The 12,883-nt window shown below is 42.5% G+C and overlaps 1 protein-coding gene across 1 annotated transcript in view; it reads left to right on the forward strand.

Annotated features, from left to right (window-relative positions):
• Window positions 1–1,879: 1,879 nt before the first annotated feature.
• Window positions 1,880–12,883, forward strand: part of LOC105467082 (cell division cycle 23) — a 34,278-nt gene continuing 23,274 nt past the window's right edge. Inside the window, exons 1-3 of the mRNA XM_011716448.2 lie at window positions 1,880–2,072; window positions 2,161–2,233; window positions 8,511–8,648. Coding sequence (XP_011714750.1) covers window positions 1,912–2,072; window positions 2,161–2,233; window positions 8,511–8,648 — 372 coding nt within the window. The 5' untranslated portion in view covers window positions 1,880–1,911. The remainder of the gene's footprint in view (window positions 2,073–2,160; window positions 2,234–8,510; window positions 8,649–12,883) is intronic.

Here is a 12,883-nt window from a genome sequence, read left to right on the forward strand (position 1 = left end):
GATAGGGTCTCTGTCATCCAGGCTGGAGTGCAGTGGTGCAATCATAGCTCACTGCAACCTCAAACTCCTGGACTCAAGCTATCCTCCCACCTCAGCCTCCCGAGTAGCTGGGATGACAGGCATGCACCACCATGCCTGGATATATATTTTTTTAATTTTTAATTTTTATAGTAGTAGTAATAGGGAGGTCTTGGTATGTTGCCCAGGTTGGTCTTCAACACCTGGGCTCAAATGATCCTCCCACCTCAGCCTCCCAAAGCACTGGGATTATAGGCCCACAAGTTGATTTTTTTAAAGGATAAGATGAGCTGGGCATGGTGGCTTACGCCTGTAATCCCAGCACTTTGGGAGGACAAGGCGGGAGGATCATTTAAGCCCAGGAGCTTGAGACCAGCCTGGGCAACATAGGGAGCTTCTGTCCCTACAAAAATTACAAAAAAATTTAGCTGGGTGTTGTGGCACACACACGTGGTCCCAGCTACTTGGGAGGCTGAGGCAGGAGGATAACTGGAGCCCAGGAGTTTGAGGATGCAGTGAGCCTTGATCGGTCCACGGCCACTCCAGCCTGGATGACAGAGCGAGACTCTTTCTTAAAATAAAAAAAAAATGAAATAACAATTTAAAAATAGATAACTTCTATATAACAACCAGGGAATGATAAAATGGTTTTGAAAAAATTCCCAAGAGTTGGTAAAATAGTATATTACTATGAAAGGATAAAAACCAAAAAATGCCGAAAAGGTTCATGTAATGTTTAAGAACATCGGGCTTTGGAGTAAAATCTGGTTTATAGTCTAGACTCTCTCCTTGGAAGAGTGATAGAACTTCTCTGAGCTTCCTTGTTTTTTTTTTTTTTTCTCCTTCCTTCCTTCCTTCCTTCCTCCCTTCCTTCCTTCCTTCTTTCCTTTTTTTGACGGAGTCTCACTCTGTCGCCCAGGCTGGAGTGCAATGGCACGATCTCGGCTCACTCCAACCTCCGCCTCCCGGGTTCAAGCGATTCTCCTGCCTCAGCCTGCCAAATAACTGGGACTACAGGCGCGCACCACCATGCCTGGCTAATTTTTTTTTTTGTATTTTTAGTAGAGACGGGGTTTCACCGTGTTGGCCAGGATGGTCTCGATCTCTTAACCTCGTAATCCGCCCTCCTCGGCCTCCCACAGTGTTGGATTACAGGCGTGAGCCACCGCGCCTGGCCGAGCTTCCGTTTTTCTATCTATAAAATTGGGATGATACGAATATCATACTGCTGTTTTTAGGATTAAACCAGATTATAGTTGTAAAACGGCAGAACCTGTTGCAGGATAAGCCCTCAATAAATGTGAAATGCTAACAATTATTGTTAAACAAATGTTATATAAAAATGCTCTCACCCTCACCTCCCCAGGCTACCCGGGGTAAGAAAGGGTAGACAAAGAGGAAAAATCCTCCACATGGGGCAATGCATCCTCCTATTTTAAGGAAGAATCCAGAGGCTACCATGCACCTTTCTTAGCATATACATCACTTTGTCATTCTCTGGTAGAGTCGGCCCTGAAACTACACCCTTTCTATTTTATCCAATCACATCACCCCTAAAGTGAAAGGCACTCCACCCTTTCTTGCCCCTACTCCCACCCCTAGCTTCCCAGTTTACTTTTCCCAGTCACTCATTCCCCTCTTCCCCGCCCCGCCCAAAGGTCGTGGCTTCTCCCTCGCCCCGCCTACTTTCTAATTTTCCCGCCTCAGTAGCTCTTGGCCACTTAGGGATGTAATTGTTTCTTTTCCCCCGCCTCTTCGTGACGTTATCAGAAATAAGACCTATGATTGGTTTTTCCGGAGCAAGAGCCGGCCAATGACAGGCATATATTTTTGGTGCAGCTGGGCAGCCAGTATTATCGCCGGTGATTGGCTGGAGTGGCCCGAGTCGGGAAAATGGCTGCGAGTACCTCCGTAGTCCCGGTGGTTGTGACGGCGGCAGTGGCGCCTGTCCTGTCCACAAACAGCGATTTCTCAGATTTGCGGGAAATTAAAAAGCAACTGCTGCTTATTGCGGGCCTTACTCGGGAGCGGGGCCTACTGCACAGTAGCAAATGGTGAGATATTGGAGTGGGAAGGGATGGGGCTTGAATCCTTGGCCTTGGGGGGCTTGTCGAGCTGATCTAGTTTGTGTGGGTGTTCCAGGTCGGCGGAGTTGGCTTTCTCTCTTCCCGCATTGCCTCTGGCCGAGCTGCAACCGCCTCCGCCTATTACAGAGGTAAGCACATGTTTACTCTGAGCGCTCCCCATCAACCCAGGGATGTGCCTCAAGAGCCACTGAGTGTCCAGTCACTGGAGGAGAGCAAACTGCTTAGCAGGAGTGTTTGTAGAGGGAATTCAAGCATTCAACGAGCTGAGTGTTTTAGAGGGAATTCAAGCATTCAAAGAGCTGAGTGTTTTCAATGATTTTATCCATCTAGTTTTCTTGAGCTTTGAAAGACTTGGTGGTCCTCTTATTTTAAGCTGGAGAGAATTAGTAAACAATTATTGCTTATGATTTCAGCCTTTTAGTGCTTATAGCCAAACCTAGACATAAGAGTGCCTCATAATAGTAAATATTATTATAAGGAATTATAAGACTATCTCATAATAAATATGAGATAGTCCAAAAGGATGAGAAGAATAAAAAGTTTTGGTCTGGCGCGGTGGCTCACGTCTGTAATCTCAGCACTTTGGGAGGCCAAGGTGGGCGGATCACGAGGTTAGGAGTTCGAGACCAGCTTGGCCAACACGGTGAAACCCCGTCTCTACCAAAAATACAAAATTAGCCTGACCTGGTGGCGCGCGCCTGTAATCCCAACTACTCGGGAGGCTGAGGCAGGAGAATCTCTTAAAGAACCCAGGAGGCGAAGGTTGCGGTGAGCTGAGATTGCGCCATTGCACTCCAGCCTGAGGGCAGAGCGAGACACTGTCTCAAAAAAAACACAACAAAAAACAGTTAAAAAAAAGTTTTTACAATACCTACACTGTTGTCTGATCAGCATAGGAAGTAATGGTTGAGTTTAGGCGCTGGGTTTAGATGATCCTGGGTTCAAGTGACCTTTGGCAACTTAACCTTCTGAGCCAATTTCCTCATATGTGCAGTGACGATAGTAATAGTACCTATTCAATAGGGATATTGAGAGAAGTCAATGAGATAATAATATAGGCTGCTTAGAAGTGTACCTGGTGCTTGCATCTATATTTCAGTCAAGTTCTTTTTTAGTAGCATCAATGTGGGCAAATGATTTCTAAGTGACAGCCTTCTCATCTATAGGTAATGTTAATAATTGCTAGATTTTCAAGAAGATTAAATAAAGCAATAAGTAAAGCATACGGTATACTCTTAGGTAAATTTTTTTTTTTTTTTTTTTTTGAGACTGAGTCTTGCTCTGTTGCCCAGGCTGGAGTGCAGTGGCGCAATCTCGGCTCACTGCAAGCTCCCCCTCCCGGGTTCCCGCCATTCTCCTGGCTCAGCCTCGGAGTTGCTGGGACTACAGGCGCCCACAATTGCTCCCGGCTAATTTTTTGTATTTTTAGTAGAGACGGGGTTTCACCGTGGTCTCGATCTCCTGACCTTGTGATCCACCCGCCTCGGCCTCCCAAAGTGCTGGGATTACAGGCGTGAGCCACCGCGCCCGGCTAACTCTTAGGTAAATTTTTTTTTTTTTTTTTTTTTTTTTTTTTTTTTTTTTTGAGACGGAGTCTCACTTTGTCGCCCAGGCTGGAGTGCAGTGGCCGGATCTCAGCTCACTGCAAGCTCCGCCTCCCGGGTTTACGCCATTCTCCTGCCTCAGCCTCCCGAGTAGCTGGGACTACAGGCGCCCACCACCTCGCCCGGCTAGTTTTTTGTATTTTTAGTAGAGACGGGGTTTCACCATATTAGCCAGGATGGTCTCGATCTCCTGACCTCGTGATCCGCCCTTCTCGGCCTCCCAAAGTGCTGGGATTACAGGCTTGAGCCACCGCGCCCGGCCGGTAAATTTTTTTAGTCAATCCAATTTATATCTGTCTCACTAGCTTTTACTCCTGTGCCCACTTTCATAATGCCTAGGCCCATCGTTGATCCTGAATAGGATAAATAATTGTTTTTGTTGTTTAAGTTTTAGATTCAGGGGTTACCTGTGCAGGTTCGTTACATGGATATATTGTGTGATTCTGAGGTTTGGTCTTCAGTTGAACCTATCACCCAAATAGTGAACATAATACCCGATAGATAGTTTTATTTTGTTTTACTTTTTTTTTTTTTTTTTTTTTTGAGACGGAGTCTTGCTCTTGTTGCCCAGGCTGGAGTGCAATGGCATGATCTCGGCTCACTGCAACCTCTGCCTCCCAGGTTCAAGCAATTCTTCTGCCTCACCCTCCGGAGTAGCTCAGATGACAAGCACCCGTCACCACGCCCAGCTAACTTTTGGTATTTTTAGTAGGGACGGGGTTTCACCATGTTGACCAGGCTGGTCTGGAACTCCTGACTTCAGGTGATCCATCTGCCTTGTCCTCCCAAAGTGCTGGGATTACAGGCATGAGCCACCGCACCTGGCCAGATAGTTTTCACCCTTTGCTTTTCTCCCTCCCACCTTTTGGAGTCCCCAGTGTCTGTTGTTCCCATCTTTATCTCCCTGTGTACCCAGTGATCAGCTTCCACTTGTAAGTGAGAACATGCTGTATTCGGGTTTCTAGTTCTGTGTTAATTCATGTTGGATAATGGCCTCTAGCTGCATCCATGTTACTGCAAAGGACATGATTTTGTTCTTTTTTATGGCTGTAGTATTCCATGGTATATATGTACCACATTTTCTTTATCTAGTGCACCATTGATGGGCGCCTAGATTGATTTCATGTCTTTGCCATTGTGAATAGTGCTGTGGTAAACATGCAAGTGCAGATTTTTTTTGGTAGAATATTTTCCTTTGGGTATATACCCAGTAATGGGATTGCTGAGTCAAATGGTAATTCTATTTTTAGTTCTTTGAGAAATCTCTGAACTGCTTTGTGAAGAGGCTGAACTAACTTACAATTCCACCAACGGTTTATAAGTGTTCCCTAAATAGGATAAATAACTATTGAATGAGTAAATAAAGCATATTTATTGAGAAGTACCACCTCAGTAAATATCACCCTCTCCTGAGGGTTCATATTATATACAGGGATTTTACAGACATTGCAGAAACCTGACCATTACTGAATTATTGTAAACTATTAGCTATTGGTTTGTTGAATAGCTTTCAGTGTGCTGTGAGAATGATTGATTCAGCAGCCTCTTTACTAATTTGTCGTGTATTTAGTGTTTTCAGGTCTTCTCTAGGGACTGTCTCTAAAAAAACCCCAGAATAATGTTTTGATCTAAAGTTTAAACTACAGTAAACCTTAAAACTGTGATTTATTTATTTTATTTTATTTATTTATTTTTTTGAGACTGAATGTTGCTGTGTCACCCAGGCTGGAGTGCAGTAGTATGATCTCCACTCACTGCAGCCTCTGCCTCCCAGGTTCAATGGATTCTCCTGCCTCAGCCTCCGAGTAGCTGAGACTACAGGCGTGTGCCACCACACCCAGCTACTTTTTTGTATTTTCAGTAGAAATGAGGTTTCACCATGTTGGCCAGGCTGGCCTCAAACTCCTGACCTTAGGTGATCGCCCGCCTCAGCCTCCCAAAGTGCTGGAATTACAGGTGTGACCCACCACACCTGGCTTGCTTACTCTCAATGTTCTATAAATATTACCCAAGAAGCATGTCATATAAGGCTTTAAACTTGTTATCCTTTGTCTTGGACCCAAAGCTTTTTTTTTTTTTTTTTTTTTTTTTTTTTTTTGAGTCTCACTCTGTTGCCCAGGCTGGAGTGCAATGGCATGACCTCCACTTACTGCAACCTCCACCTCCCAGGTTCAAGTGATTCTCCTGCCTCAGCCTCCCAAGTAGCTGGGATTATAGGCGCTCACCACCAAGCCTGGCTAATTTTTTGTATTTTTAGTAGAGATGGGGTTTCACCATGTTGGCTAGGCTGGTCTCGAACTCTTGACCTCAGGTGATCCACCTGTCTTGGCCTCCCAAAGTGCTGAATATAAGATGTGACTAGGACCAATTGTGGCTTCTTGGTTTAAAAACTCAACCTGGCTGAGCATGGTGGCCCATGCCTGTAATCCGAGCACTTTGGAAGGATTGCTTGAGGCCAGGAGTTCCAGACCAGCCTGGGCAAAATAGTGAAACCACATCTGTACTAGAAATACATGGTGGTGCGGTGGAACACACCTGTGGTCCCAGTGACTCCGGAGGCTGAGGTGGGAGGAGGATCACTTGAGCCCAGGAGGCTGAGGTTGGAGTGAGCTGAGATTGCGCCACTACACTACAGCCCAGGAGACAGAGTGAGATCCTGTCTCAAAACGAAACAAAATAAAACTCAGCCAAATGCTAAATGCCTCTAAATTATATGTAATTTTCAGTAGAACGTTCCAGATTCTTCCCATAAGCAAAAACAAAACAAAAAAATTTAAGATAATATAATCCAAATAGTAAAACTTTCTGAATTATAAAGATATATAGACTGTTATGAATATATTTTATGCAGGGCCTATAATATGTATGTATACATAGGCTTGTATAACCTGAATGCTTTTCATTATAATCCATTTTGTTTTCCTGATGATGCCTTTCTTGATTTTTTTGTCCCACTCAACAGTAATGAGTATTTCTTATTCAAAAAGGCATAATGCAGGTGAAAGGGTTGGGGGGAAAGAAACAAGTGGTGAGTGGATGTGAAAAGGGCCCCCAGAATCCTAAATTAAATGGCCATATTTAGGACATGTTGATCCAATGAAGAAAGCACTGAATATGTTTTCGTTCCAGTTTTGTGCTGGTGATGTTCAGGGCAAGAAAGATGAGGAAAATAAAGTTATTCAAATTTTAATTAACTCATCCTTAGAATTTGGGGGATTGGGCCGGGCGCGGTGGCTCATGCCTGTAATCCCAGCACTTTGCCGAAGAGTTCAAGGCGGGTGGATCGCTTGAGGTCAGGAGTTCAAGACCAGCCTGATGAAACTCTGTCTCTACTAAAATATAAAAATTAGCCGGGCATGGTGGCGGGTGCCTGTAATCCCAGCTGCTAAGGAGGCTGAGGCAGGAGAATTGCTTGAACCTAGAAGGCGGAGGTTACAGTCAGCCAAGATCGCTCCACTGCATTCCATACTAGGTGACAGAGCGAGACTCTGTCTCAAAAAAAAGAATTTGGGGGATTCAATTTTTGTTTTTTGTTTTTTTTTGAGACAGAGTCTTGCTCTGTCACCAGGTTGAAGTGCCATAGTGTGATTTTGGCTCACTGCAACAAGCGATTCTCCTGCCTCAGCCTTCCAAGTAGCTGGGACCCCAAGCACACAGCACCACACCCAACTATTTTTTGTGTTTTTAGTAGAGACAGGGTCTCGCCATGTTGCCTAGGCCAGTCCTGAACTCATGAGTTCAAGCCATCCTCTTGCCCTGGTCTCCCGCAGTGCTGGGATTATAGGTGTGAGCCACTGCGCCCAGCCAAGGATTGTATGTTTTTAACTTAAATGTGATATTATCTAATTTTTTTTACCTAGAGAATTATAGCTGTGTTCTGTGCCTTCAGCAATACTAAATTATGACAAAACTTTATTGAAGTACAAAAAACAAAAGTAATTGCACGTAAATTGCATTTATGTAGGAATTTAAAAGACGGGAGAAGGAATAGAATGCCAATATTAATGCTGGATATTTTATGTGACTCACATTTTCCTCAAGTCAAATCTGTAAGGTCAGTATTATTGGCTTCATTTTACAGATGAAGAAATGGATGCTCAGAGAAGCTAAGTAACCTCCCTACCAATGTCCTGAAACCAGGAAATCAAAAAGTCAGAATTTGAATCTAGATCCTTAATACCAAAGCCTATTCAACTTTCTACTACATTTATAGAAACAATACACATTTATGAGTGTGTTAGTTTTTTAAAGTTTTCTTTTTTCTCCATCTTTTTATTTTGAAAAAATATTTTAGAAAGAAAAGCTTGGCCGGGTGCAGTGGCTCATACCTGTAATACCAGCACTTTTTACTCGGAGGCTGAGGCAGGCAGATCACTTGAGGCCATGAGTTTGAGACCAGCCTGACCAACATGGTGAAACCCCATCACTACTAAAAATAGAAAAATTAGCTGGAGGTGGTGGCACACACCTGTAATCCTAGCTACTTTGGCAGCTGAGGCACAACAATCGCTTGAACCTGGGAGGCAGAGATTGCAGTGAGCTGAGATTGCGCCACTGCACTCCAGCCTGGGTGACAGAGTGATACTGTGTCTCAGGAAAAAAAAAAAAAGTTCTGTGGGCTTACTTGGTAATAAAATAAATATATAAAATTATATATATATGCATCTACATATTCTAGGTTTTTAGGAGGAAGAAAACAATCATTTTTCTCTCACATCTTGAAATTAATGAATATACTTTTTAGATTTGAACATTTGTTGTCCTATTCCCAACCACTTACACAAGCTTGTTTCCTTTTTAGGAGGATGCCCAGGATATGGATGCCTATACCCTGGCCAAGGCCTACTTTGATGTTAAAGAGTATGATCGGGCAGCACATTTTCTGCATGGCTGCGATAGCAAGAAAGCCTATTTTCTGTATATGTATTCCAGATATCTGGTGAGGGCCATTTTAAAATGTCATTCTGCCTTTAGTGAAACATCCATATTTAGAACCAATGGAAAAGTTAAATCTTTTAAATAGCTTAGCAATGGGCCACTGAATGAATGTACTTTATAAATGCTTAGCAATAATTTAAAAAAGATATCATAAATAAAGTTAAAAATGGTGGTACAGAAGAAAATATTCTTAGGAATGACTAACAGGATAAGTAACAACCTGATTATTTGCTTTAGGTTATATAAGGTTCTTCATGCCTGTAAATTAATATTATTGTGTAAGAAGTTAAAAAGCCTGGGCTGACTTTTAAATTTATAAATTCATTTATCATTTTTATAGTATATTTATTGTTTTTCTTTCATGACTATTAAAAATTATGACTGTAAAGGACAATACAAGTAAACCAACTTAATACTGTATTGAATAATAATTTAAGTATAATTTATTATTTTACTTTGAAACATTATGAATTTACTTGCCTACTTTTTCTTAGTTTTTATCCATATAAATTGATTAAAAAAAACATTTTATATACTCTCATTTCCTAGTACAAGTTGAGTATCCCTTACTTGAAATGCTTGGGACCAAAAGTGTTTCAGATTTCGGATTTTTTTCAGATTTTTTTTTTTTTTCAGATTTTGGTATATTTGCATTATACTTACTGGTTGAAATAAAAAAATGCTCCAGTGAGTGTCATTGGTGCTTTGAGTGTCATTGGTGCTGAAAAAGTTTTGGGTTTTGGAGCAATTCAGATTTTAGATTTTCTGATTTGGGTTGATCAACTATTAGCATAGCTTGTATTTGTCAAGCATGGTAACTTCTTGCAGTTATGGACTATGTTTAAGTCATCTTTTTTTTTTTTTCCCCAATTTACCATTTTCACTTTTTTTTTTTTTTTTTTTTTTTGAGACGGAGTCTCGCTCTGTCGCCAGGCTGGAGTGCAGTGGTGCAATCTCGGCTTACTGCAAGCTCTGCCTCCCGGGTTCATGCCATTCTCTTGCCTCAGCCTCCCAAGTAGCTGGGACTACAAGCACCCGCAACCATGCCTGGCTAATTTTTTTGTATTTTTAGTAGAGACTGGGTTTCACTGTGTTAACCAGGGTGGTCTCAACCTCCTGACCTTGTGATCCACCCACCTCAGCCTCCCAAAGTGCTGGGATTACAGGCGTGAGCCACCACGCCTGGCCCATTTTAATATTTTTAAAGTTTACAATTCAGTGGTATTAAATGCCTTTATAATGTTCAACCATCACCATCACCCATCATTAGAACATTTTTTGTTTTGTGAAACTAAAATTCTATACCCATTAAACAATAACTCTCCATTTTTCCTTTCCCCCAAGGTAGGAACCCTTTGCAACCACTATTCTATTTTCTGTTTCTATGATCTGTACTATAAGTACCTTACATAAGTGGAATTATGCAGTATTAGTCTTTTTGTGACTGTCTTATTTCACTTACCATAATGCTGTCAAGTTTCATCCATGTGGTAGCATATATAAGAATTTCCTTCTTTTTTAAGGTTTAATAATATTCCATTGTATTTATATACCACATTTTGCTTATCTCCATGAGTTTAAGAAAGATATTTTGAAATTATGGGATTTAAAAAGTTAATCTTTCACATACAATCTATACCTGTGTAGAAGCACTAATCTGGATGAGTTATGGTAGAATAGAACCAACATTTGCTGAAGTTTGGAATAAAATAAACTTCCTTACGGCAAATATATAAAATATAAAAGGAAGCCTGGGTGGCATGGTGAAACCCCGTCTCTACAAAAAATACAATAATTAGCCAGGTGTGGTGGCGTGTGCCTGTGGCTCCAGCTACTTGGGAGGCTGGGATAGGAGGATTGCTTGAGCCCAGGAGGTGGAGGTTGCAGTGAGCCAAGATTGCACTATTGTACTCCAGCCTGGGCAACAGAGCAAGACCCTATCTCCTAAAAAAAAAAAAAAAAGAAAGAAAATCTGGATGTTTACTTCTTAACCTTTTATTTGAAAATAATTCCAAATTGACAAGTTGTGAGAGTAAGAATAGTACAAAGAATACTCATGTACTTTTTTTTTTTTTTGAAACGGAGTCTTGCTCTGTCGCCCAGGCTGGAGTGTGGTGGCACGATCTTGACTCACTATAACCTCTGCCTGTGGGGGTCAAGCGTTTCTCCTACCTCAGCCTCCCAAGCAGCTGGGACTACAGGTGCACACCAGCATGTCCAGTTAATTTTTGTAATTTTAGTAGAGATGGGGTTTCACCATATTGGTCAGGCTGGTGTTGAACTCCTGACCTCAGGTGATCCACCCGCTCTGGCCTCCCAAAGTGCTGGGATTATAGGTGTGAGCCACCATGCCCGGCACTCATGTACTCTTTATGCAGATTTGCCTATTGTGAACATTAATCCTATTTGCTTTATAATTTCTCTCTATCCCTACACAATGTGTGCATACACATGGAATTGTTTTTTTTTTTTGTTTTGTTTTGTTTTTTTTTTTGAGACGGAGTCTCGCTCTGTCACCCAGGCTGGAGTGCTGTGGCTGGATCTCAGCTCACTGCAAGCTCCGCCTCCCGGGTTCACGCCATTCTCCTGCCTCAGCCTCCTGAGTAGCTGGGACTACAGGCGCCCGCCACCTCACCCGGCTAGTTTTTTTGTATTTTTTAGTAGAGACAGGGTTTCACCGTGTTAGCCAGGATGGTCTCGATCTCCTGACCTCGTGATCCGCCCGTCTCGGCCTCCCAAAGTGCTGGGATTACAGGCTTGAGCCACCGCGCCCGGCCCACATGGAATTGTTTAACTCTGAACCGTTTGAGAGTAAGTTGCAGATATCATCGTTCTTTACCCCTAAATGCTTCAATGTGTTCTCTTTAGAATAAGGACATTTTCTTAAATAACCACAACATAGTCATCAACTTTAGTAAATTTAACACCATATTGTTAAATATGGTATTTGATACCATATTTAATCTATTATCAAATTCCAAATTTATTTTTTTTATTTGAGACGGAGTCTAGCTCTGTCACCCAGGCTGGAGTGCAGTGGCGTGATCTCGGCTCACTGCAACCTCCGCCTCCCGGGTTCAAGTGATTCTCCTGCCTCAGCCTCCTGGGTAGCTGGGATTACAGGTGCTCGCCACCATGCCCGGCTAATTTTTGTATTTTTTAATAGAGTCGGGGTTTCGCCACGTTGGTCAAGCTGCTTTGAAACTCCTGACCTTGGCTCAAGCCTGTAATCCCAGCACTTTGGGAGGCCGAGACGGGCAGATCACGAGGTCAGGAGATCAAGACCATCCTGGCTAAGACGGTGAAACCCCGTCTCTACTAAAAAATACAAAAAACTAGCCGGGCGAGGTGGCGGGCGCCTGTAGTCCCAGCTACTTGGGAGGCTGAGGCAGGAGAATGGCGTAAACCCGGGAGGCGGAGCTTGCAGTGAGCTGAGATCCGGCCACTGCACTCCAGCCTGGGCGACAGAGCGAGACTCCGTCTCAAAAAAAAAAAAAAGAAAAGAAAGAAAGAACTGACCTTAGGTAATACGCATGCCTCGGCCTCCCAAAGTGCTGGGATTACAGGCCTGAGCCACTGCACTGGGCTGAATTCCAGTCTTGTCAATTGACCCAGCAGTGTCTTCTATAGCATTTCCCCCTCAGTACCATCTGGAATCAGTTGTCATGTCTCTTTAGTCTCCACTAATCTGGAACAGCCTTATTTGTCTTTTACGTCATTGACTCTTTTTGAAATTTATAGTTCTTCCCTCCCTGTTTCTTTTTCTCTTTCTTTTCCTTTCTTTTTTTTTTTTTTTTTTAAATTAATAGACTATTTTTTAGAGCAGTTTTAGGTGCACAGCAAAATTGAGCAGAAAGTACAGGAGTTCCCATATACCTCCTTCTCCCCTCTCACAGAGCTTCTCTCACCATCAGTATCCTGCACCAGTGTGATATATTTGTTGTAATCAGTGAACCAGTATTGACGCATCATATCAACAAAAGTCTACAGTTTACATTAGGGTTCACCCTGTGTTGTACATTCTGTGTGTTTGACTTCTTTTCCCTTTCTATTCCCCCTTCCTTTCTTTTCCCTCTCTCCTCCTTTTTTCACATATTCTTGGTATGTGAATCTTTCCCTTTTGTTAATAGAACATTCTTCATTTTGGATATGTCCGATGTTTTTTCACAGAGCATTGCATCTAGTGTTACACAATGCCTATAAGCCCCTCACTGCTAATGTTAATTTTGAGCATTT

This window comes from Macaca nemestrina, chromosome 6 (genome assembly GCF_043159975.1).
Source record: "Macaca nemestrina isolate mMacNem1 chromosome 6, mMacNem.hap1, whole genome shotgun sequence".
Taxonomy (NCBI): domain Eukaryota; kingdom Metazoa; phylum Chordata; class Mammalia; order Primates; family Cercopithecidae; genus Macaca; species Macaca nemestrina.